This window comes from Cebus imitator, unplaced genomic scaffold (assembly GCF_001604975.1).
Source record: "Cebus imitator isolate Cc_AM_T3 unplaced genomic scaffold, Cebus_imitator-1.0 Scaffold180, whole genome shotgun sequence".
In the NCBI taxonomy this organism is placed as follows: domain Eukaryota; kingdom Metazoa; phylum Chordata; class Mammalia; order Primates; family Cebidae; genus Cebus; species Cebus imitator.
Window position 1 is genome coordinate 837,427 of NW_016107495.1, and position 24,494 is coordinate 861,920.

A 24,494-nucleotide genomic window follows, 5' to 3' on the forward strand; every position below is an offset into this window, starting at 1 on the left:
ATCGCGCCATTGCACTCCAGCCTGGGTAACATGAGTGAAACTCCCTCAAAAAAAAAAAAAAAAGTATGTACACATTCTTTGACATTCTTTCCCACAAAACCTGGAATCTAACTCGCCTCCTCTTGTGTATGATCTGGACTTAGTGACTGGCTTCTAATGAGTTGCTGAAATGATGCTTACATGACTTCCAAGTCTGGATCATAAAAGTGACCTAGCTTATGCCTGGTTCTGGTTCTTCCCTCACCTGACACACAGACATGCACCTCTGGAAGCCTGAGCCACCATGGAAGGAGCTCAGAATCCCTGAACCCACCCTACAGAAGAGACCATGTGGAGAACCCACCTAGAAACAGATGCCCGAGAAGCCTCCAGCTCAAATATTCCCAGCCCAACAATCAGACAGGTGAGAGAGCAAAGCTCCAGATGATTCCAATCCCCAGTCTCTGAGCTGCCCCAGCCAACAATGAATGCAGTAGAAATGTGCCTTGTCTCCACAGCCCTGCCCAGACTGCACTCATGTGCAAAGTCAACATGAATGTTATCTTTTTTTAGACAGGAACTCACAATGTTGCTCAGGCTGATCTGAAACTCCTGGGCTCAAGCAATCCTCCTTCCTCTGCTTTCCAAAGCACTGGGATTATAGGCATGAGCTACCATGCCCAGCCTATCATCCTTTTAAGCCGCTACATTTTGAGGTGGTTTGTTAAACTGCCATAGCAATTGGAAGACCAACCATGTAAGGGCTGGCTTCACAGGTATGCGACCTGTGCATCCCAAGTCCCCCGCTCTCAGAGGGGCCCTGTGCTTAGGCTAACATTCTGTTGTCACCATCTTGAAACTCCATCATTTTTGCACCCAGCCCCGCAAATTATCAACCCGGTCCTGAGCCCTACCCCTGAATTACAATCACTCTCCACCTCGTGGTCCTATGCACCCTTCACATATGTAACTCTTCAGTGTGTTTAACGGACAGAAAACAGAGCTTTGAAACCAGCCAGACCTAGTTTCAAACCCATGCCCCACCACTGACTGTCCCTGTGACCTTGGGTAAATTAACTATTCTCACTAAACTTCAGTTATCTTATCTGCATACTGGAGATGATATTTACCTCACAGGGTTACAGTGAATATTAAATGGGCAATGAATCACTTCTTGCACAAACGAATATAGAAGCCTTTTAGTGTTATCTTGTCTCTAGTGTCTTCTCCACTTGAAGAACCCTCCATACCCACAACAAATAAATCCTCCTTTGCTAGAATTCTACTGCTCTAGAACATTTAATGGTTCCCTATTTCTATTAGCGTCCAGAATCTTCACCTGGGCATTCAAGGCCTTCCACAATCAGTTATCAAATTACTGTTGACTCATCTTCCAGTGCTGCATTATGATAGTGATAGCACTCTGCTTCAAAGGAAGGGGTTATTGGAGTCTCCTAAAATACTTTCCGCTTTCATTTTTCAGTGCTTTTGCCCAGCCTGTTCCATCCTAAATCTGGAATGTCCTGAGCCCTCCTGACAACCTTCACATTCGGTGGTAGTCCACCTCAAATATGCAAGTAATTGAGCTGAGTACAATGGCTCATGCCTGTAATCCCAGCACTTTGCAAGGCCAAGGCAAAAGGATTGCTTGAAGCCAGGAGTTTGAGACTAGCCTGAGTAGCAGAATGAGACTCCATCCCTACCAAAAAAATAAAATTGTTTTTTAATTAGACAGTATGGTGTCTCATATCTATGATCCCAGCTACTTGGGAGGCTGATGCAAGAGGTCACTTGAGCCCAGGGGTTCAAGCCTGCAGTGAGCTATAATTACACCACTGCACTCCAGCCTGCATGACAGCATGATGCCATCAAAAAAAAAAAAGAAAAAAGGCCAAGCGCAGTGGCTAACGCCTATAATCCCAGCACTTTAGGAGGCCAAGGTGGATGGATCACATGAGGTCAGGAGTTCCAGACCAGCCTGGCAAACATGGTGAAACCCATCTCTACTCAAAATACAAAAATTAGCCAGGCACAGTGGCACACACCTGTAATCCCAGCTACGTGGGAGGCTGAGGCACAAGAATTGCTTGAACCCAGGGGGTGGAGGTTGCAGTGAGCCAAGATTGTGCCACTACACTCCAACCTGGGTGACAGAGAAAGACTCTGTCTCAGAAAAAAAGTAAATGATGTGGACTTTCAGTATATTCTTTTTTTTTTTTTTTTTAGATATAATCTTACTCTGCTGCCCAGGCTGGAGTACAGTGGTGCAATCTTGGCTCACCATAACCTCCACCTCCTGAGTTCAAGTGATTTTCCTGGCTCAGCCTCCCGAGTAGCTGGGATTACAGGCATGCGCCACCATGCCCCACTAATTTTTGTATTTTTAGTAAAGATGGGGTTTTGCTATCTTGGCCAGGCTGGTCTTGAACTCCTGAGCTCAGGTGATCTGCCCACCTCAGCCTCCCAAAGTGCTGGGATTACAGGCATGAGCAACTGTGCTCAGCCAATATTCTCTTAAATAATGCTTGCAACTGTGACATTTTAGTACAAGTAACCCACCTCAATTGTTTAAGGAAAGGCTAACGCACCTCATGTAATGTGTAATGAGGTTAATATTATGTGTTCACACTTAGACATTTCTAAGCATTAACAAAAGCTTTTATAAGTGAGAGAAATAAAACAGTTATTGAACCACTGCCTGTCAAATAAAAATGTCCCTAACCATTTTCTAGATCTATAATGGGCATGAACATAATCACCCTAATAAACACATGAAAGCCACCATAACTGTTAACAGTTGCCATGTAATTTAATAAAGTTATGTACCACACGCACACACTCACACATTCACAGTGACCCTCCCGCCCCACTGTTCTTCAAGCCTTTGCACCAGTGCATGGGAGGAGAGCATGCCCTGAAGGTTAGACCTCTGATCAAATCCTGCCTCTGATACTGCTCACTGTGGGACCTAGGCAGCTGTCTTAACCTCTCTGAGCCCTGGGATCTGCATTTTAAAAACAAAGATAACAGTATCTGTCTCTTAAAGGTTTGCGGAGACTGCAATGAGAAAACCTAGGGTAGGCGGCTGGCACCAAGCAGGTGCTGCTTGGGTATTTCAGAGCCTCTGGGCTGCGGCAGGGGCCTTGCCGGATTATCTTGGGTAACTTCCCATCCAGTGCAAAAATTTATTCCACAACAACCCTGTCAAATGGCCTCTGCTTGAATCATTCCAGGACAGCAATTTAGCACCTCACAGGCAGGCACTTCCATCTCCTGTGGTCTAACTACCGGGAAGTTAAAATTTTGAGTGGAATCCTCTCCCTTACTTTATCCCTCTGGTGCCCCTGTGCCTCCCAGCCCCCATACCCCAAGAAAGGAGCCAGTGGCTACAGGGCTACAGGAGCCCATACCCAGGAGGTGCCCCCTCCTCCCGCCACTTCCAGGGAGACGACAGCCTCAGGCCCTCCCCAGCGCTCCATTTCTTCCCCGTCGGATGGGAGGAGGCTCCCACCAGCTGTCCCTCCCCCAGGGCTGCTGGAACCGGTATGCGGGGCTGGGGGAAGCGCCTGGGGAACTGTGAAGCCCCCACGTTACACCAAGGGGCCTCAGGCTCGCTCTCCAGTCCCTTCCTTCACCTGCTCTCAGGGGACCCAAGGACGAGGGCCACCGCTCCCGCCACGTCTGAGCCGCAGGGGATGCAGAGGGGCTGCGCTCTCAGGATCTGCACAGGCTAGAGGCCACCTCCCTCGCGCAGCTCCCGGTGGCTGGCGGTGATGGGCTCGGGTCTACTGCCGGCCAGGGCGGGGTCCCACCCACCTGCTGCGGCGCCGCAGCGCTGAGGGTCCAGCTCGGAGGGCGCTCCCGGCTGCTGCGCCGCCCGCGCCTCGCCTCCCGCCGCCGGCCTCCCCCGGGCCGCTCCACGTGGCCGCTCCACGTCGCTCTTCCAGCTGGAGCCGCCGCCCTAGCCGGGCAGAGTCCGGAGCCAGTGCCAGCCGCCGCCCCGCCGGCCCGCCCGCCGGACTTGGTCTTCCGCAGCTCCACCAGCGCCCTCCCCGCGCCCGCGGCGGGAGGGGTTGCGCGCGCGCGTGTGCGTGTGAGTGCGCGTGTGTGCGAGTGCGTGAGTGCGCATGTGGGCGTGTACGAGTCCGTGTGTGCGCGTGAGTGCGCTTGTGTGAGTGCGTGTGCGCGAGTGCGCATGTGCACACGCGTGTGACATTGTGAGCGCGTGAGCGTGTGTGAGCGTGCATGTGTGTGTGGATGTGTGCGTGTGCACACCTGTGGGTGTGAGACAGATGGTGAGGCTGTGTGTGCGTGTGTTCATCACAAATAGGTACACCTATAGAGACAGACAGACTAAGAGACAGTGAGGCCAGTGTGCATGAGAAGTATGTTTAACTGTGATCATGCTTTGGTTGCCAGTTTCTCTGCCTGAGGGACCCAGATGTATGTGACAAAATAGAATCTAACTTACTGTTAGCATGTGTGGTTGTGGCTGGCATGTGTGGCTGTGGGTATGAGGAATTTGTGACACGGTAGGGGGTATTTTGAGTGACTGTGCATAGGTGTGACAGCGTGGGCTTCAGGGTATGGCCAATGTGTGGCAGGGGTGTGGCAGTGCAGAGTATTAGAGGCATATGTATTGTGGTGTCAGGGTGAACTCTTCCTGAGTTGTTTGTGACACTCCATCACAGAATCCATCACCGAGACAAGCCCACTCTCATCCTGTCCTCCTCCCAGTGGTGAACACCGCTAGTCACTGCCTCTTTATATCATGGATTCCGCTGGTTTCAGCAAGACCTCTCCTATTTCTCTGGTCATTTCATAAAGGTCTCCGTTTTCTTCAGCGTCAGAGTTCCTCAGGGCCCTCTCCTCACTCTCCATCTGCTCATGTGCTCATCTGCTCACTTAGCTGCCATCACTATCTGTCCTGCATTGACTCAATGCCCTTCATAATGTTATATGTTAAAGTCCTAACTTTCAATACCTCGGACTGTGACCTTATTTGGAAATAGGGTTACTGCAGATGTGATTCATGAAGATGAGGTCATACTGGAGTAGGGTGGCCCCTAATCAATACGACTGGTGTTCATATGAAAAGAGGAAATGTGGACACACACACGTAGGAAAAACATTGCTGTGGCCTGAATATCTCCCCAAATTCATGTGCTGAAACTTAGTACCCACTGTGGTGGTATTAAGAGGAGGAAGCGGCTGTGGTGGTATCCCCCCAAATTCATGTGCTGAAACTTAGTACCCGCTGTGGAATATCCCCCCAAATTCATGTGCTGAAACTTAGTACCCACTGTAGTGGTATTAGAGGAGGAAGCGGCTCACACCTGTAATCCCAGCACTTTGGGAGGCTGAAGTGAGAGGATCTCTTGAAGCCAGGAGTTTTCGATCAATCCAGGCAACATGGTGAGACTATATACCTACAAAAAATAAATAAATAAAAATTAGTCAGGCATGGTGGTGCATGCCTATAGTCCCAGCTATTTGGGAGACCGAGGCAGGCAGTTCCCTTGAGTCCAGGAATTTGAGGTTACAGTGAGCTGTGATCCCGAAACTGCACTCCCAACCTTGGTGACAGAGAGATATCCTGCCTCTGAAAAAAACAAAAAGAAGTAGGGCCTTTTGGGACATGATTAAGTCATGAGGGCTCTTCCCTCATGAATAGATTAACGGCCTTATAAAAGAGGTTTCTGAGAGCGTTCACCCCTCTTGCTCTCCTGACTTTCTGTTCCTTCTGTCATGCGAGGAAACCCAGATGCATCATCTCTGAGGAACAGACCTTCACAGACACTGAACCTGCCAGTGCCTGGATCTTGGACCTCCCAGTCTCAAGGGAGTAAATTTCTGTTTTTTTTTTTTTTTTTTTTTTTTTTTTTGAGATATTTTATTGTACTTTAGGTTTTGGCTGGAATGTGAAGAACAGGTGAGTGAGTTGTCAAACCTCTGTTTTTTTTTTTTTTTTTAAAGTATCAGATGAAGATTCCACTAATTACTTAATATCTGTGATATATGTAATTCAGAATCTCTGTTAAAATGATTAATTTTGAATATTCTCATTGACTGTTGCCCTCAGAGCCTACTTTACAAGCCATGCAAGATAAAGTTTTGTTTCATTGTCACACTTGACTTTAACCAAAAGAAAAATGTTACTGATTGGCTCAAGTGTTTNTGCCACCATGCCCAGCTAATTTTTTGTAGTTTTAGTAGAGACGGGGTTTCACCATGTTGACCAGGATGGTCTCGATCTATTGACCTCGTGATCCACCCGCCTCGGCCTCCCAAAGTGCTGGGATTACAGGCTTGAGCCACCGCGCCCCGCCAAATTTCTGTTTTTTATAAATTACCCAGCCTGTGGTATTTTATCATAACAGCATAAACACTCTAAGATGTTTGTGAAGATGAAGATGGAGATCAGGGTGATGATTCCACCAGGCAGGGAGAGCCAAAGATTTCCAGCAGAACACCAGAAGCCAGGGGAGAGGCATGGAACAGATCATTCCTCACAGCCCCCAGAACGAACCCACCCTGCTGATATTTCGATCTTGACTTCTAGTCTCCAGACGTGTGAGACAATAAATCTCTGTTGTTTAAGACAGTGGTCCCATAATTCAAGAAGGAGATGTACAAAAGAAGAAAAAAAAGACAGTGGTCCCCAACCTTTTTGGCACCAGGGACCAGTTTCAAAAAAGACAATCTTTTTTTTTTTTTTTTTTTTTGAGATGGAGTCTTACTCTGTCACCCTGGCTGGAGTGCAGTGGTGCCATCTCAGCTCACTGCAACCTCTGGCTCCCAGGTTCAAGTGATTCTGCTGCCTCAGCCTCCTGAGTAGCTGGGATTACAGGTGTGTGCCACCAGGTCCAGCTAATTTTGTGGTTTTTTTGTATTTTTTTTAGTAGGAACAAGGTTCCACCATGCTGACCAGGCTGGTCTCAAACTCCTGACCTCAGGTGATCCACCTGCACTGGCCTCTCAAAGTGCTGGGATTACAGGTGTGAGCCATAGTGCCTGGCCTCAGAGAAAACAGTCTTTCCACAGATCGGAAGGATTGGGGGTTGGGGGGATGATTTGGGGATGAAACTTCCACCTCAGGTCATCAGGCATTCAATTCTAATAAGAAGCACACAACCTAGGTCCTTTTCTTGTGCAGTTCACCATAGGGTTTGTGCTCCTATGAGAATCTAATTCCACCACTGATCTCCAGCAGTAATGCTCATTCACCCTGCTCACCTCTTGCTGTGCCACCTGATTCCTAACAGGTCATGGGCCAGTACCAATTTGCAGGCCAAGGGGTTGGAGACCCCTGGTTTAAGACACCCAGTTTGTACTGCTTTCTTACAGCAAAGCTGCCAACTAACACACCATCTAAATGCCGATGACTACCAAATCTCCAGCTCCAATCTCTAAGCTCCAGACCACTTCAGACATTGAATATCCTACTAATTTGTGCTTGAGTCTTAATTTATAAAGCTGGCTGAGTGAGGACATGAAGAGGTCAGTGCCATTGAAAGAAAAGCTTAATGTTATTCACAGTTCCTCTAGAAACAAGAGGCACGGTCACAGGGGGAAGTACCAGTGTCACTCAGGAGGCAGAAAGGAGGGAGGGGAAGGTACAGGTCTTTATTGGGGTTTGCACAGGCAAGACAGGAGAAGCAGTTTGGGACTGGCTAGTTTGAATAATTTCAGAGCACTCTGGGGCCCAAGGACTGGTCCTAGTTACCTGGTCCTGAGTTGATTTAGGGCAGGGGAGATACTGGCTTGGAGTATGAAAGTTAGAGAAAGGACGTGGCTCAGAGTATGAGCTCTGGATCGCAGGGGAGATGTAAACAACTTTGGCCATTAGGCTGGACCTGTGATTTATGGATGCCAAATAGACAAATACAGAACCTAAGAAAACATAGTTAAAACACCTACCGGCACTCCAACCTCTACATGCCTGTGTCTAAATGCATCATCTTCCTCTTCAAACCTTCCTCTCCTCTGTTTCCCTATCCCAAGGATGGACTCTTTGTATCTGTGCAATCAGAAACCTGGGGGTCATCCACGTTCCTCCTTCTCCCCCTACCTCCAACCTACTACCAGGTCCTATCAATTCTGCCTCCGATCTTGAAGATGTTCGCTCCTCTCCTGGGTATCCTCCATTCCAGGCAGCATCTTTTAAGCCTGGGGTTCTGTTAGCAGTCTCCCAACGGCTATCTGCTCCTACTTTCCTCCTCCTCCCATCTATTCTCTGAGCAACTGAATGATTCTCCTAAAACATAGCTCATGTCACCCTTCCCTTCTTAAAACCCTTGAATGGCTTTCCTCTGGCCTGGGATAAACTGCAGCTGCCCACAAGCTGGTCCTTGGCCACCCACATGCTCTAGCCACACCACATTTCTGTCTGCTCCCTTATGACATCCTTCACCTGCAGGCTTTTGCCTATGCTGTCCCCTCTGCTATAACACCCTCCTGTGAAGTCCAGGCACCCCCGCAGTGCTCCCATGGCACCAGTACTTCCCTTGTGTGGACCCCATTAAGCCCTGATGACTTGTGGACCTCCTAGAAGCTTTACGGTGTATTGATACCTAGGCTCCTCTCCAGACCAACTGTATCTGGGGTAGGGGCTGGGCACTGGTAGTTTTTAAAACCCCAGATGATTCTGATCTGCAGTCAAGGTTGAAAGCCACCACTCTAGTAGACAACCTGTATTCCAATGAAGACAGGGACAGTAACATGGGAAGTCTGTATGGAGTGCCTGGTACACCGCGGGTGGTGAGCAAATTATTTACTGTACGAGGACTGTGTGGCAGGAACTGTATGATATGCAGAGTGACACTGCAGGAAGCTGCATGTGTGTGCAGTGCCACCACTGAGCAGCTGAAAGCCATGTGACAGTGTGTGGTGTCAGGACGGACAGTGCCGTCCTGCAGGTGAGGGTCACTGTGAATGGCTGTAGTGTGTGACAGAGCAGAATGTCACCGCGGAGTGGCTTTGTCCTGTGTGTGAGACTACGAGTGCGTGAGGGACTCTGGCCAGGCTGCTGGACTCGGGGAGCCCCCCGGGAAGAAACTGAGGGCGCTGGAGATGCCCCGCACCAAGATGGCAGCTAGGGGAGTCCGCGTGTCTCGGGCTGCACCGCCACGAACCGCGGAGGGGAAGCAGGAGGTGGGGGAGGGCAGGAGGCCACCGCAGGCCACTTGAGTCAGATCCGCGCGAGGCACCAGGCGCAGCCGCCCAGCCGCGAGACCTCCTAGCGCCGCCTCTCACTGCCCAGCCGCGGGCACCGGCAGTGGGCGGGGCCGGCAGCGCGAACGGCCACCCGGCAGTGGGGACTGGACCTGCACAGGCCGCCTATGGCGGGCGGGCCCGCGAGTCACAGCTGGCGAGCCGGGGCCAGTCAGGAGCCTGAGGGACTGAAGCCCCCAACACAAGATGCTGAGCTCCTTCCTGAGCCCCCAGAATGGCACCTGGGCAGACACCTTCTCTCTGCTCTTGGCTCTTGCTATTGCCCTCTACTTGGGCTACTACTGGGCATGTGTGCTCCAGGTGGGTGCTGGTCCAGCGCTCTGGCCGGCGGGTTTGGGTGTAGGCGGCAGCTTCCAGACCCGGGTTTGAGCCCTTGGTGGGAGCTGGAATGGTTGGGCTTCCCCACAGGTGAAATTTGCTACAACCGAATGGGGAGTCAGCTCTGCCTCCCTAGTGCCTCTGTGTCCCATGTGCTCCCCATGCCAGCTGGGCCTTTTGGGCACCGGTGGGTGCTGCTCCCTATGATGTGGACAAGCATCCTGAGGTGTCAGAGATGTGCACACTTTTCGTTCCTTTCCTTTTTTAGATGGTTTAGCTGAGTCTTTCAGCTGCACTGAAGGAAGGAACCAGAGGTCTGTGGGGTCATGGCTAACTCCCAACACCGCCCCCCCACCACCCAATAGCTTAGTAGGACCTCCCTTCCCTTAAGGGCTGGCCGAGGTTCCCGCCTAGCTCAGGGAGCTGAGGCAGGTAGATCACTTGACATCAGTTCAAGACCCTCCTGGCTAACATGGTGAAACCCCCATCTCTACTGAAAACACAAAAATTAGTCAGGCTTGGTGGCACAGGCCTATAGTCCCATCTACTCGGAAGGCTGAGGCAAGAGAATTGCTTGAACCGGGAGGTTGTGGTGAGCCGAGATGGCACCACTGCACTCCAGCCTGGGTGTCAGAGCAAAACTCCATCTCGGGGGGGAAAAAAAAAAAAAGATAACTCAAAATCTTTGCAATTAGGAGGCAATACACGGCAGTGACTAGACAGCGCAGGCTCTAGAGTCAGATGGACCTGCATTTGAATCTCCTGCTCTGCCACTCACTAGCTCTGGCAAGTTTCTGACCCTTGACAAGTTATTCAGCATTCAAATCCATTCACACAGGGGGATCACAGAACTTATGTCATGGAACTATTGTGAAAATCACAAGACAAAATTTTTGTAAAGTGCTTAGCACAATGCCTGGAGCTTATTGAGCACTCAACACATTTTACCTACAAGTACTGGTGGTAATGTCATAATTGATAATTCTGTTTTGCCTCTTGCTTGCTGTGTAACTGGACAAACCACTAACCTCCGTCAGTCATAACTTCTTCACTTATAAAATATCTCATAAGCTTGGGTTTAGCCCAGTGCCTGCACACGAATGACAGCTGTCATAATTCCAGGGCTTAAGGACTAGGTCCAAAGTCACACCTCCCAACAGTTGCACTATCAACTTGGCCTCTCTACCATTTGTTCCTGTTGATATAGGCACTGTACTGTAGACAGAAACCTGGTCTTCATGTTCTGTAGGGCCCACTACAGAAATGCACTTTCTATTCTTGAACCTACGTGCATACTCCTCCTTCACACGCCTTCCACGTGGCTAGGACCTCTCATTCACTTGATGTCTGTCCAGAACAGAGCAGAGAAGCTCAAAGTCAGGGCTCAGTGCCCACTGACCTCATCTGTGCCTGTTATTTCATCCTTGTCACCTTCCCCCTGGCTGGCATGAAGGAAGAAAAGAATTGGTTCACATTAGGGCTGTTCTTCCTTTAGAGCACAATCAATGGCAGGGGCCCCACAAGTAAGAGAAGATAAGCCCCTTGGCAGTGAGCACAAACATTAGAGAACAGGAATATGCAGATGATGCAGTGCTAAAATCAGGAGCCAGAGTGGCCAGAGTCAGGCTTAGGAAGAAGACAGTTGTACCTGTCATCTTCAACTGCAAAGTAATGGGTAAAGATTGAATGGTGCTGTATTTCTTCAGCACCTGCCCAGAACCCTGACTTTTTCTCCAGGGGATCAGCTGGGCACTTATTTGACAGGGTCTCAATTGTCACCCAGGCTAGAGTATAGTGGTGCTGTCACAGCTCACTGCAGCCTCGAACTCCTGAGCTCAAGCGATCCTTCCACCTCAGCCTCCCAAGGCGCTGGGACCACAGACGAACACCACTGAGCCTGGCTGTTTACATTACCTGCTCTCTCCCAAATGGGTTTGGGGCATGGATAGGCTGAGCAGGAGAGTCAGCTTAGCAGCTCCTAGTTCAGGGTCAATTCTGGGCAGTGAAGCCAGGTGCGGTGGTTCACGCCTATAATCCCAGCACTTTGGGACGCTGAAGTGGGTGGATCACCTGAGGTCAGGAGTTCGAGACCAGCCTGACCAATATGATGAAACCCCATTTTTAAAAAAAAAAAGAAGAAAAAAAAAATTCTGGGCAATGACACACCAGGACCGGGTTTTTGGGGGGCTCTAGCTGGAGTGTATTATCAGAGACTTGGCCATTCAAATGAGCTGTGCTGGGTATCTTATGTCCAGACAAGCAGGGTCCTCCAGGCTGGCCTCTGGAGAGGGGCCCACCTATCCTTTGGTGTTGGGTGCCTTACTAGTTTGGTGCAAGTCAGGGAAGTGAGGCAGACTGTTGTGTGACTACAGAAGGCCTCGGCTGGTGGCTGGGCCGCAGTTTCTGGCCTTCCTGGAGCAACACTGTTCCATCACCATGGAGACTTTCTACCCAACGCTGTGGTGTTTTGAGGGGCGACTACAAAGCATCTTCCAAGTCTTCCTGCAGTCTTGGCCCCTAGTCCTTTACCAGAGGTAAGAAGGGACAGTACAGAGTGAACATGAAACCCCAGGTATCTAGGGAAAATCTACCTCCTTAAAAATGTAGGTAATCTTTGCCCCATTTACCTCCATGTGTCTAGAGAGTACAATGAGAGAGGATATTATATGGAAGGCTATTTAATTGCATGGCCACCAGGTAATGATCCTTTATATCCCCATTCCACCTTGTCAAGCCTTACCATTTTACATGAAGCACATCTTCAAATGATGCTGATTTGAAGTTATGAGACTTGTTTGCGGGTGGGGCAGGGGACAAAGCTTTTAAAGTACATTAAGTTCCTAATAGTGGCCGGGCGGGGTGGCTCACACCTGTAATCCCAGCACTTTGGGAGGCCAAGGCGGGCGGATCACCTAAGGTCAGGAGTTCGAGACCAGCCTGACCAACACAGAGAAACCCTGTCTCTATAAATTAAAAAATAATAAAAATAAAATTTTAAAAAAGGTCCTAATAGGCCGGGCGCGGTGGCTCAAGCCTGTAATCCCAGCACTTTGGGAGGCCGAGGCGGGTGGATCACGAGGTCAAGAGATCGAGACCAACCTGGTCAACATGGTGAAACCCCGTCTCTACTAAAAATACAAAAAATTAGCTGGGCATGGTGGCACGTGCCTGTAATCCCAGCTACTCAGGAAGCTGAGGCAGGAGAATTGCCTGAACCCAGGAGGCGGAGGTTGCGGTGAGCCAAGATCGCGCCATTGCACTCCAGCCTGGGTAACAAGAGCGAAACTCCGTCCCAAAGAAAAAGAAAAAAAAAAAAAAAAGGTCCTAATAGTATCTTTGTGTCCCTCTTCCTCCAAAACCACAGTGACGTCCTCCAAACACCAGATGGAGGCCAGCTCCTGCTAGACTGGGCCAAGCAGCCTGAAAGCAGCCAAGACCCTGATCACACTACCCAGCCCATTGTGTTGCTGCTTCCTGGCATCACCGGCAGTAGCCAGGAGACATACGTGTTGCATCTAGTTAACCAAGCTCTGAGGGATGGCTACCAGTAAGGATGGGTGGAGCCCAGGAGTGGGGTGGCATCTGAGAATGTGTAATAGAAGTCAATCCAGACACTGATATGAAGAATGCTACACGAAGGGAGGCTCTGGGCAGGGGTCTTTCTGAACACTACAGAAAAGGGGAGAGGGGCTGTTAAGGAGGATCTGGCTAACATGTACCTGTGTGTCACAGGGCTGTCGTGTTTAACAACCGGGGCTGCCGTGGGGACGAACTGCAGGTGAGTAGCCTGCCTTCCTCATAGCAGTCCTTCACCCACTCCCTTTAGAGATCCTTGGCCCTGGGGCTCTACCTCCTACCTATCCTTCCTCATTTCCCTGCCATCTCCTGAGCCCTTCTGTTGTTCTACCTTCTGGTCATGGTTTCTCTCCCTACCCAATAATCCGGTTTGCCCTCAGACCCACAGGGCTTTTTGTGCCAGTAATACTGAAGATCTAGAGACAGTCGTGAACCACATAAAGCACCGATATCCCCGAGCTCCACTGCTGGCCGTGGGCATCTCTTTTGGAGGGTAAACGTTGCCTGGCTTAACCCAGAGGCCCAGTCTTCCTTTCTTTCCTCCTCCACATCCCCACCCTCTGTCCCAACTCACATTAATGCAAACCCTTCTTTCATGGTCCATTGTCCAATCCTACAGGATACTGGTGCTGAATTACCTGGCACAGGCCAGGCAGGCTGCGGGGCTGGTGGCAGCACTGACTCTGTCTGCATGCTGGGATTCCTTTGAGACCACCCGCTCCCTGGAATCCCCACTCAACCTGCTGCTCTTCAATCAGCCCCTCACTGCTGGGCTCTGCCGACTTGTGCAGCGGTAGGGTCTTAGCAAGTGGGAGGCGGCAGTAGACAGAGTAGGATGGCACACATTCCAGGCTCTCCTAGAGCTTGGTCAGTTCTCTCTGGGCTTCCTCACATGAGATAATCAGACAGGGGCTGGGGGCTGCAGGTCAGGTCCAGGTATCAAGTCAAACTCTTATGTATTCTTGCAGAAACAGAAAGATGATTGAAAAGGTGGTGGACGTAGACTTTGTGCTACAGGTATAATCTTCAACCATGCCCCTTGTCCCCCCAAATGAGTCTTCCACTATCTTCCTATTCTTTATCATCATAGCCTATCCTACATCCACCACCTGCAGGCCCGCACAATCCGCCAGTTTGATGAGCGCTACACATCTGTGGCCTTTGGATATCAAGACTGTGTTGCCTACTACAAAGCAGCGAGCCCAAGAACTAAGGTAGATGCCATCCAGGTCCCTGTGCTCTGTCTCAATGCAGCCGATGACCCCTTCTCCCCCGTCCACGGTAAGTACTCTGAATCAGGACACTTTGGTCTCAAGGAAAATGGGCCATGAGGGACATGTATAGAGAGCCTGGGCTCCCAGTGAAGGCCAACCTTCTTGTCCTCCTGACCCCCTCCTAGCCCTTCCCATACAGGATGCCCAACACTCCCCCTACATTGCGCTGCTCATCACAGCCCGTGGTGGCCACATCGGCTTCTTGGAAGGGCTGTTCCCCTGGCAGCACTGCTATATGAGCCGCCTCTTGCATCAATATGCCAGAGCCATCTTCCAGCACCCAGAGGGGCTGCCTGACCTCAGGACTCTCTCACCTTCTGAGGACAGAAACAGCTGACAAGAGGACCATTTGGGGTCTCAGTTCAGTCTTTGTTTATTAAATACCAACTTTTCCTGCCTAATGGGCTGAAGTTCATTTTTGGTAGACTAGGAACTTTTGGCATCTTTAGGCCGCTGGCTTGGTGCTACCCATCTGAACCCCCAGATTACTAACCAAGTCTTCCTTTTGCCCCTTCCTGCCCTAACAGCAAGTACCAGGCCAGTCCCTTCCCCAGCAAATGCCAGGGACTTTATGTGAAGAGCAACTGGCCACAAGGCTGTGAGGGAAGGAGGAGAAACTGTTTCTGCAAGAAGGACAACAGTGCCTCCAGGCTCTTAGACATCTTCACATGTTTTTAGAGAAAGGACAAGCTCAACTCTGGAGGCTCTGGTAGGCAGAAGGAAGGAGGCAGGGAGTGTGGCTTGGGCTTCAGACACCACTGTTCTGGGTGGATCCACAGATGATGAAGGCAGGGTTCCTGGGACCCAGAGTCTCACAGGGCCATAACCAAGCCTTTTCACAGAAGGGTAGGCAATGCCCATCCACGGTATCAGAGGCAACCTCAGCTGTGGACCCCAACAGAGTGAACAAAGGGAGTGCAGGCCTCCACTCTGCTCTAGAGATGGCAGTGTCCAGGCTCCTAATTCCCAGGAAGCAGGGAGACTAAAGGAAACCTGGAAAGGCACTCTGGAGCAGCAGAATGGTCACAACAATAAGCCCGACACACACCAGGAGCAGGAGCCACACAGGAACACTCCCTGCAGGAGGGTAAGGGAAGAGGTCAGTGGGCAGAGGGGCTTCACAGCCTGAAAACCAGAACCCTTCAAAGGGGGAGTGGACAGCTACAAACAAAAGCCCAGCCTCCAGGGGGCCACACTTCTGCTCCAGTTAAAGGTGGGGTGGTACCTGCCCACCCTGCCCCAATGACTCACGCCGTGAGGGCAAGAGATGCAGCTGGCAACGACTGTCCACAGCCACAGAGAACAGGGCAGTTTCATGGGAACCAAGGAGCTCTGGACCACGACCCTTCTCAGGTAGAAAGGCCACATCCGTCACCACAATGCCATGGGACTCCCTCATGTAGTAGAGGCACTGGGGGCAGAAGGAAAACCAGTGATGAAAGCCTAGCTGGGAACTCTCTTTCTGGAAAGCATGCTCCCACCCCCAGGTTTTCCCTCTATAAAACAGGCCAGATTCTTTCCTGCACACTCAGGGCTGTGCCAGCCTCCACCCATTACCTGGAGAGAGAAAGCTATGTAGATGGCAACAGAGCCAGTAACCGTGCCCAGGCCTAGGAAGGTGCCGGACTCACTGTAACAAACAATAAAGTGCTTGTTGTCCTGGAGGCTTGTGCAGCAACCCTCATACCCCAATACCGGTCCACAGGGACCCAGGCAGGACTCCTTTCCAAGCTCCCTCAGGGACCCCCTACCTAGCCAAGGCAGCAATGTCTCACACCTGACATTGAGGCAGGAGATGACTTCATGGCCACAGGACTTGGTCCGAAGGGGCAAGAAGTTGGAGCCATCCCAGGCTGTGAGGTAGCAGGGAGGGGGCTGGCGCAGGCGCTTGTGGGGAATTTGCACCGTGAAGAGTCGCAGCCCAGCAGGCTGGTCTGGAACCTGCCCAAACCTGGGGGCCGGATGAGGGGCTGTTCAGCTTCTGGGGCCTGCCCAACCCTCCTCAGAGGTTTGTGCACCACCTACACCGTGGTCAGACCTGGGGTAACACTCAGCAAGGTCCTCCCCAGCTCCCCCATCCCCAGTCTTTTCCCTCTGCCCCACCACAGCTGGGCTATGCCTCTTTCAGCCACCCACACAAGGTCTTCACACCTGCAGGCCTGGTAGCGGTAAGGTGTGCTGGAAAAAGTGGGTCCATTCTCTTGCCAGTGCAGCTGTGTCACCAGCTGATCCTTCTGCCACACAGAGGCCTTAAGGTCCCAGCCCACAGTTACCAACTAGTCAGGAATAAAGATTCCAAGGATGGACAGTTAGGGGATTCACTTACTGGGCAAGCAGCATAAGCACCTACTCTCCCCTTTCTCTACCCTCCGCCCACCCCAGCCCCTCACCTTGTCATCAGGCCCTAAAGCCAGGTCTTCAATCTCCCCTTCATGGGCTTTGAACTCCAGAACCTTTTCCAGGCTGGGGACCTGTAGCCAAACCACCACTACAGTTAACCCAGGTCCCCAGCAAGTACACGGTGACTGATCCCCATCCCACCCCTTCTAATGGCTCCTCAATGCAAGCTTCATTCACAACTTTCTGAGATGCCATGTTCAGTTTCTGACAATTTTGGTCTTGCTGCTACTGACATTCATCCTCCCTAACCCTGCAAACCCGCACCTTCCAGACACGAATGTAGCCATCTGTCCCTCCAGTGGCAAGCAGGGTATTATCGTGGTTGAAGCACACAACTTTCTGCAGTGGATCTGGGCTGAAGTCTGTCTGCACCACCTGTAAATTCTCTATCTTGACTTCTAGTCCCTCTTGCTGGGTTTCCACTCCACATTTCTTCTCTGCTGGGGCTGCTCCCTTCCTTTGCCGAGGCCCCTGCTCCTTGGAACCTGTAACACAAACACTTGGCTAGGTTCCAGGCTTCTATAGTAAGGAGTAATGGCCCCTCTCTCCATGGCAGGAGCCCATACAGCTTCTAGCCTACCACCAAAACCCCACTTCCAGCCCCACTTCTTTAGAAACACCAAGATAAGAGAGACCTTACTCATTCAACCCTTTCCCCAAGGGGGATAGAGAGGAAGCGTCTTACCTGTCTTACCTGCCTTCTCTGCCTTGTTGCCCTTCTGTTGATGGGCCTGGAAGTGCAGGAGCTGACAGTGGGCATCCTGTCCTGCAGCAAGGATGTCACCAGCCAATGCCAAGTTCATGGTGGCCCGTGTCTCTGTGTCATGGGAGTGCACCAAGGAGGCACTCAAGCGCCCATTAATCCGCTCTAGCTGCAGAAAGTGCTGTGGGAGGGGGAACCCGGATGAGCAACTTCGGAGGTGTCCAGAGAGCACAGCGTCTAGGGAACATCCTATAGCTTTACCTTACCCCTTTGCTTTCTGCACGTTCTAGTTCACAAGGGTTTCTTGAGTCTTTTTTCTCTCATTTGGGCGTTACAAATCTATACAGCGAACAGGGCTGGTATTATTACCTCCATTTTACAGAACTGGGTGAAGCTCAGAAGAGGGAGGGAACTTAGCCTAAACCTAAATACATCACTCTCGCCACTGCCAGAGGGCATGTAAGACCCCCCGGAAAGGGCCAGGTAAGACCCCTGGAGCTGCTCCGACGCGGAACGGCGTTCCTGCCGATTCTGCAGGTATGTGCCGTTTTCACGTTACCTCAAAAGCCTCTCCTCCGCCAGCTGAGTTCTCGACTGAAATTCGCGCCAGGGCGTCAGGCAAGCGGGTCTCCCCAACAGAAGTGGGCAGGGCCTGAAGCTGGAGTGTGGCCCGCCCCGCGACCCCCGGCCACCCTGGAATCGCCGCCAGCCCGCAGCGTGACGCAGCCCCAGTGGCCCGGCGCTCACCACGCCATTCTTTATGCCTGTCTTGGCGGCGCCTCCTCCGCCTGCAGCGATGAGCAGCCCCGCGCTGGGGTCAACCTGAAGCGCGTACAACGGGAACGGAGCCCGGTACAGCTCCGGCGCCCGGCGCCGGCCCATCCCGCCCGGCGCGCGTTCACTGCCCGCACCGCGGCACCCAGGACATGCCGCACCAGGCCTTCGACTATGGCTCCGGCCGCTGGTGAATTCGGCTCCGTAGCCGGCGGGAAGACTCCCGACCCCTCTCACACCGAGGGGTTACCAAAATCCAAACCACCGGACGACAGCCGAGTCGTGTCAGTCAAAGACGCTCTCGCAGGCGCACACTGCGCACGCGCACCCCTCCGCGCAAGCGCAGGAGCGCCGAAACGCGTCAGCACTCGCAGGTCGCGGGCCCGCGTTCCTCGGGGCGGGGATGGAGGCGCAGTCGCCCAGTACCGACTAAGCCATCTTTGTGCGGAACGGGGGTGGAGGGGTTGGGAGGAGGAGGTGGAGCCAATGGAGGTTGATGAAGGTCAATAAACCTTTAATAGGGAAATCCGCCGGGCGCAGTGGCTCACGCCTGTAATCCCAACACTTTGGGAGGCCAAGGCGGGCGGATCACCTGAGTTCAAGAGTTTGAGACCAGCCTGACCTACATGGAGAAACTCCGTCTCTACTGAAAATACAAAATTAGCTGGGCGTGGTGGCGTGCGCCTGTAATCCCAGCTACTCGGGACTCCTAGCCAGGAGAATCACTTGAACCCCGGAGGCAGAGGTTGCAGTGAGCCGAGATCGCACTACTGCACTCCAGCCTGGGCAACAAGAGTGAAACTCCGTCTCAAAAAAAAAAAAAAAAAGAAGGAAAGAAATCCCTCTGCCCGGCGCGGTGGCTCACTTCTATAATCCCAACACATTTGGAACATCCTAGAGAGGAGGATGGCTTGAGCTCAGGCCAACATGAGGAGACCTCGTCTCTACAAAATACTTAAAAATTAGCTAAGCATCGTGGCACCTGTGGGCTCTGCTGCCCAGGAGGCTCAGGAGGGAGGATCCGTTGACACCAGGAAGTCGAGGCATGCAGTGAGCTATGACGTCACCTCTGCACTCCAGCCTAGGCAACAGAGCTAGACCCTGTCTCTCTCACACCCACAAAAAGGAAATCCTCGAATTAGGACTGTACCCATCTGAGGATATGCCAACTCCTAGAAGCACAGCCCTTACATTTTACCCCAGAAAGGAAGTGATTTGCCCGAGAGCACACACCAGAAACCACCAGAGTCTCTTGCTTCTTAACGTAGGCAGCATGAACTTAAAAACAAACCTGACTGGCCGGGCGTGGTGGCTCACGCCTGTAATCCAAGCACTTTGGAGTTCAAGGGGGGCAGATCACTTGAGGTCGGGAGTTCAAGACCAGCCTGACCAACATGGTGAAACCCTGTCTTCATATAAAAAAATAAAAAATAAAAAAAAATAAACCTGACTTCAAATACTGAATACATCACTTCCTCATATGGGGAACCTCTGTCATCCTTAACACCTACCTCCCCACAATAGGCAGGGGCAATGTCTGCCATTCCCTTTCGCAGGGTTTCACACTCTTGGCCTGGTGGCTTGGTGGGTGGCTAGCTGCTTTGCTGGCCTCAGAGGGGGCATTTCAGCTCCTGGGCAGTTATCTTCTGCACCTGACACTCCATCCTCCTGAGGGCACCCTCGGGTTTCTGATGAGGACCTCTGCGCACTCCTGAGAGCAAGCTCCAGGGCTGTCCTTCCCTGCAAGGAGACACCCCTCCTGCATCCTCATTAATGTAAGGTGCACCCAGAGGAATGGTGCAGTGTCTGCATCTTTGGGGATACCAATATCTGCATATCTGCCCCCCCGAGTTGATTTAGATGTGTGAAGGGCCTGGCCCAGCCAATTGCACACCTCTTTTTTTGTTTGTTTGTTTGAGATGGCGTCTCGCCCTGTTGCCCAGGCTGTATTGCAGTGATGCGGTCTCGACTGACTGCAACCTCTGCCTCCTGGGTTCAAGTGATTTTCCTGCCTCAGTCTCCCAAGTGGCTGGGCTTATAGGTGTCTGCTACCATCCCTGGCTAATTTTTGTATTTTTTGTAGAGATGGGGTTTTGTCATATTGGCCAGGCTGGTCTCGAACTCCTGACCTTGTGATCCGCCTGCCTTGGCCTCCCAAAGTGCTGGAATTACAGGCATGAGCCACCGCACCCAGCCCTCCTCTGCACATCTCAAGTCCTCAGGCCTTGTGGGTCCCTTGTCCTCCTTGGATACATGGCACCTGCTCTTCTGGCCTTTCTGTTACCTTTGACAGTATACTCCAGGGTCTTCTTTCTTTCTTCTTATTTATTTATTTAAGAGACAGACTCTCTGTCGCCCAGGCTGGAGTGCAGTGGTGCCATCTTGGCTCACTCAACCTCCGCCTCCTGGGTTCAAGCAATTCTTCTGCCTCAGCCTCCTGAGTAGCTGAGATTACAGGCACCTACCTCTATATCTGGCTAATTTTTGTGTTTTTAGTAGAGACGGAGTTTCAACATGTTGTCCAAGCTGGTCTCAAACTCCTGATCTCATGATCCACCCATCTTGGCCTCCCAAAGTGCTGGGATTACAGGCATGAGCCACTGTGCCCAGCCTCTTTATTTTTTGAGACGGAGTCTTGCTCTGTCACCCAGGCTGGAGTGCAGTGGTACTATGTTGGCTCACTGCAACCTCTGCCTCCTGGGTTCAAGTGATTCTCCTGCCTCAGCCTCCTGAGTATCTGGAACTACAGGCACCTGCCACTACACCTGGCTAATTTTTGTGTTTTTAGTAGAGACAGAGTTTCACCATGTTGGTCAGGCTGGTCTTGAACTCCTGACCTCAAGTGATACGCCCACCTCAGCCTCCCAAAGTGCGGGATTACAGTTGTGTGCCACCACACCCTGCCTCTTTTTTTTTTTTTTTTTTTTGAGACAGGGTCTTGCTGTCACCCAGGCTGGAGTGCAGTGACATGATATAGCTCATTACAACCTTGAACTCCCGGGCTCAAGTGATCTTCCCATTTCAGCCTCTTGAGTAGCTGGTAGGACAGGCATACCTCACCACACTCAGCTAATTTATATATATATATATATATATATATTTTTTTTTTTTTTTTTGAGAGACCAGGTCTTCCTATGTTGCCCAGACTGGTCTGAAACTCCTGGTCTCAAGTGATCCTCCTGCTTCAGCTTCCCAATGTGTTGGGATTATAGGCATGAACCAACTCCCCCCCAACCAAGGGTCTTGTTGGGGAGTGGCACCCCTATAGTTATAGCTACCCATTCTGTGGACTCAGCAGGACACAAACACAAGTTTCACAGGGCCAGACTTTATTAGATACACAGAAGGCTGAATGGGGCCTTGGTGCCCTTGGTCCTTTTCAGCCAGGAGAGAGGAGACTCCACAAGGGGCTCCCAGGGTTCAGGGCAGGAGAACACACCTGACCTCCAGCCAGCCAGCCCTTCAGGGTATCTCGGGGACTCCCTGAGATCTGGGGCCTGGTTGGGAGAGTAGCGTTTGGAGGGGGTGCTCCAGGGAACCTCCGTGGCTCTGGAACTAGACTCGTGACTTTTGGAGAATGAGCTCGAGAGAAACTGGCCTCTTTGGGGCAGGGCCTGGCCTGGGATTTGGGGAGGTAGTAGCCTGTTTTGGTGCCCGAGATAGAGGCCCGGAGAAACGTGGTGGGGAGTTCGGTGGTTGAGGGCCTGCAGACCTGAAGCTCCTGGTCTGGGAGGACGTGCCTGGGGCTGGGTCTGCCCAGGCCTGAGCTGCTGGAGGCTGAGATGTTCGCGATGGATGCCCACAGGCCTGAGTAGCCTCGCCCTGAGGCCCTACTTCCTTCAGCCTTTTTTCTGGCAGCAGATGTAAGGCCCTGGCCTGGCCTCGAGGTAGGCGGAGGCCGAAGCCAATGCCTATTTGGAGTGGCCCAGATTCCTGGCCCTGCACACAGGGCTGTAGTTGGGGGAAGGCAAGCAGCCGGGGTCCAGTCTTGTACTTGGGCATGGGGCAGGAGGAGGTGCGGGGCCGGAGGCACACCAGGCATACAGGATACTCCACGACTGGGGCCTGGCCAGCTCTGCCTAGCCACAGGCGCTGCAAAAGCAGTAGCCGCAGGTCGTGTGCGATGCGGCGGTGCCCCAGATGGACCACCAGGGCCTGGGCCAGGGCCCCTGGGTCCCTGAACTGTGCAGGATCCTTCTCGCTTGGCACGCATCTGTCCACCACCCCAGGGGATACGGACCCAGTGTCCCTGGACTGATGCCAGTGCCATGTCTGCCCGTTAGAGTGGAGCCTATGAGAAGGTAGGCTGGGGCTTGGGGAAGTGAGTGTGGAGTTAGGCAGGTCTTTGGGGTGGGAAGGAGACTGGCACCGTGAGTGGGGAAGGGAGGAGTTCTGGGGCTGGGAGGGAGAGAAGGAGGGGCTCTGAGGAGGAGAGGGGTACAGCCACTGGTTCAAGGGAGAGGATGAACGTGGGCAGGAGAGAGAGAGGTGGTTCTGGCGAAAGAGAGTGGGGGAACTTGGGAGAAAGAGAGAGTAGAGATGTGGAGCTAAGTCAGAATTTGAGGGAGAAGAGCCGAATTGGAAGCCAGGAGAGGGGGATGCTGGTGGAGGTGAGGACAGGGGATGGAACTGAGTGGAAGAGAACGTTGGGTGAGAGGGAGGGAGGGACTGATGGGGAGAGAGAGGCTGTAGGTTGTGAGGAGAGGAGTCCACAAGTTGTGAGAAGCCCTGAGGGGAGTGCCTAGGGAGCACTGAGTTCTGTGGCAGCACCGGGTCCTTGTTTCCAGGCAACATCGCCTTGAATCCAGAAGGGACTGGGCAACAAGACCAGGGATGAGAAACCCGGCAGTCAGGACCAGTATCTCTGAGGTCAGCTGTGCCTGAGAAATCAAGGCCACCTTCTGTGTGCAGAGCGTGGCTCCAGCCTGGTGTGGGTGCAGGTGCTGGTGGCAGGCCAGCCCTCCAGTGCCAGGCTCTCTGGGTGTTCAGACAGGAGCATGGGACTCAGCTTGACTTCTCAAGTCTTTGCAGTCAGCCACTGACGAGGGATGTGTGGGGATGGAGAATCACAGCTGCCTCTTGGGAGCTGAGGGACAGCAGCAGTTATCTGGTGGGGCAGAGAGGAAGACAAAGCCCACAGGACCTGGAGAGAAAAGAGAGAGCCCAAGACATTGGAAGAATTGGTCCATTTCCAGCTCTGCCTCATGTCCCCAGTTCCAGGCTGAACTCACCAAGACTTTTTGTGAGTGTCACCTTTGGGATCAAAGGAACTGACAGAATGCTCCAGGGAAGGTGAGAAGTAGGGAGGAGAGGAATAAGGAGGAAGGGAGAGTAGGATGGAGTTGGAGGAGGGGTTCGGGGGATGGGGCTGAGATGGGAACAGGAATTGAGGTGTTCTGGTGCTGGGAGCTCTTACCAATGAGGATTCCTCTGGGCTGTGTTTCACATGCACTTCAGCATTGAGAGGATCTGGGCGAGAGGAGCAGAGTCAACAAGTGGTGGCTACACCTCTCTTTGTTCCCAGCATCTAACCCTAATCCGGGTTTCTGTCTGAGCCCTGAGTTTTGCCCTCACTCCTCCTTCAGCCAGGCAGAGGCCTGTGGTACAGGTTTTTGTTCTTAATCCTGACTTGGGAGTTCTGCAAGCATCCCAGTGTTCTGCCACTCTGGTTCCTCTGACCCCTTGTCACCCCTAATGCTGATGTCCTCTAGCTCACCCTGGCCCAGGTGGAGATGGCTTATTATACCCAGCAGCAGCAGGAATGGGGCCAGCTGGTAAAAGCCTCTGGAAGACTGGGACTTTGTCTAAGGGGTGGCACCAGGGTCGCCACCCGCAATGGGAGCTGAGGGCCCCATTCCCTGAGTTGATTTCTCCCTGGCAGCATGTGCCTGTGTCACAAAGGTCAGGTGATGACATCATAGAATCTCCTCCTCTAGGCTCTGGGACCTTCTTCCAGAGGTCATCCAAAGGCTGGCACTGGATAAAACTGTGAAGCCGACAAAATTCTTCAGTGCACTCAGTTTCTCCTTCAAGCCCCTCTACTTTTGGGCCATACACTTTACAGCTCCAACCGCCTCCTTCATCTATTGCTCTCCCCATCCACACAGCCTGTCTGGGCTGAGCTGATGCACCACACCTATCTCCCCCTTGGAATATAGTATACCTATTATATATGCTTTTTTTTTTCTTTTTTTTTTTTTTTTTTTTTTTTTTTTTTTTTTTTTTTTTTTTTTTTT

The 24,494-nt window shown here is 52.1% G+C and overlaps 4 protein-coding genes across 8 annotated transcripts in view; 1 reads left to right on the forward strand and 3 right to left on the reverse strand.

Moving 5' to 3' along the window:
• Positions 1 to 4,083, reverse strand: part of CGREF1 (cell growth regulator with EF-hand domain 1) — a 17,222-nt gene extending 13,139 nt beyond the window's left edge. Inside the window, exon 1 of the mRNA XM_017545566.2 lies at positions 3,796 to 4,083. The gene's annotated coding sequence lies outside the window, so the exon portion shown is untranslated. The remainder of the gene's footprint in view (positions 1 to 3,795) is intronic.
• A 5,158-nt stretch (positions 4,084 to 9,241) lies between these two features.
• Positions 9,242 to 14,782, forward strand: ABHD1 (abhydrolase domain containing 1). Its single transcript, XM_017545573.2, has 9 exons — positions 9,242 to 9,513; positions 11,905 to 12,065; positions 12,896 to 13,078; positions 13,264 to 13,309; positions 13,488 to 13,600; positions 13,727 to 13,900; positions 14,076 to 14,124; positions 14,223 to 14,388; positions 14,507 to 14,782. The coding sequence occupies exons 1-9, from the start codon at positions 9,400 to 9,402 to the stop codon at positions 14,716 to 14,718; spliced, it is 1,218 nt and encodes a 405-aa protein (XP_017401062.1). The 5' UTR covers positions 9,242 to 9,399; the 3' UTR covers positions 14,719 to 14,782.
• On the reverse strand, positions 14,730 to 18,595 carry PREB (prolactin regulatory element binding). 5 transcript variants are annotated; one of them, XM_017545570.2, is made up of 9 exons: positions 18,232 to 18,595; positions 17,476 to 17,665; positions 17,046 to 17,266; positions 16,772 to 16,852; positions 16,533 to 16,657; positions 16,159 to 16,332; positions 15,939 to 16,011; positions 15,633 to 15,792; positions 14,730 to 15,458 (listed from the first exon to the last, which is right to left on the reverse strand). In XM_017545570.2, exons 1-9 carry the CDS (start codon positions 18,364 to 18,366, stop codon positions 15,364 to 15,366), a joined length of 1,254 nt encoding a protein of 417 aa, XP_017401059.1. In that variant the 5' UTR covers positions 18,367 to 18,595; the 3' UTR covers positions 14,730 to 15,363. The 5 variants fall into 5 exon arrangements, with proteins under 5 accessions (XP_017401059.1, XP_017401058.1, XP_017401061.1 ...); XM_017545569.2 differs by having other exon boundaries at positions 17,467 to 17,665; XM_017545572.2 differs by lacking the exon at positions 18,232 to 18,595 and adding an exon at positions 18,044 to 18,182.
• Positions 18,596 to 21,813: 3,218 nt separating this feature from the next.
• Positions 21,814 to 23,052, reverse strand: PRR30 (proline rich 30). The gene has a single exon (XM_017545578.2). The coding sequence runs from the start codon at positions 23,050 to 23,052 to the stop codon at positions 21,814 to 21,816; it is 1,239 nt and encodes a 412-aa protein (XP_017401067.1).
• Positions 23,053 to 24,494: the final 1,442 nt, after the last annotated feature.

What these genes read in the sequence shown, in the direction of transcription:
- ABHD1 (XM_017545573.2), top strand. Translation starts at nt 9,400, where the DNA reads ATGCTGAGCTCCTTCCTGAGCCCCCAGAATGGCACCTGGGCAGACACC. An exon ending in ACTGGGCATGTGTGCTCCAG is followed by an intron (nt 9,514 to 11,904) that starts GTGGGTGCTGGT and finishes TGTGACTACAGA; the next exon opens with AGGCCTCGGCTGGTGGCTGG. An exon ending in CTCTGCCGACTTGTGCAGCG is followed by an intron (nt 13,901 to 14,075) that starts GTAGGGTCTTAG and finishes GTATTCTTGCAG; the next exon opens with AAACAGAAAGATGATTGAAA.
- PREB (XM_017545569.2), bottom strand. Translation starts at nt 18,366, where the DNA reads ATGGGCCGGCGCCGGGCGCCGGAGCTGTACCGGGCTCCGTTCCCGTTG. An exon ending in TACCGCTACCAGGCCTGCAG is followed by an intron (nt 16,333 to 16,532) that starts GTGTGAAGACCT and finishes TCCGGCCCCCAG; the next exon opens with GTTTGGGCAGGTTCCAGACC. An exon ending in GCATCTCTTGCCCTCACGGC is followed by an intron (nt 15,459 to 15,632) that starts GTGAGTCATTGG and finishes ACCCTCCTGCAG; the next exon opens with GGAGTGTTCCTGTGTGGCTC.
- PRR30 (XM_017545578.2), bottom strand. Translation starts at nt 23,052, where the DNA reads ATGTTGCCTGGAAACAAGGACCCGGTGCTGCCACAGAACTCAGTGCTC.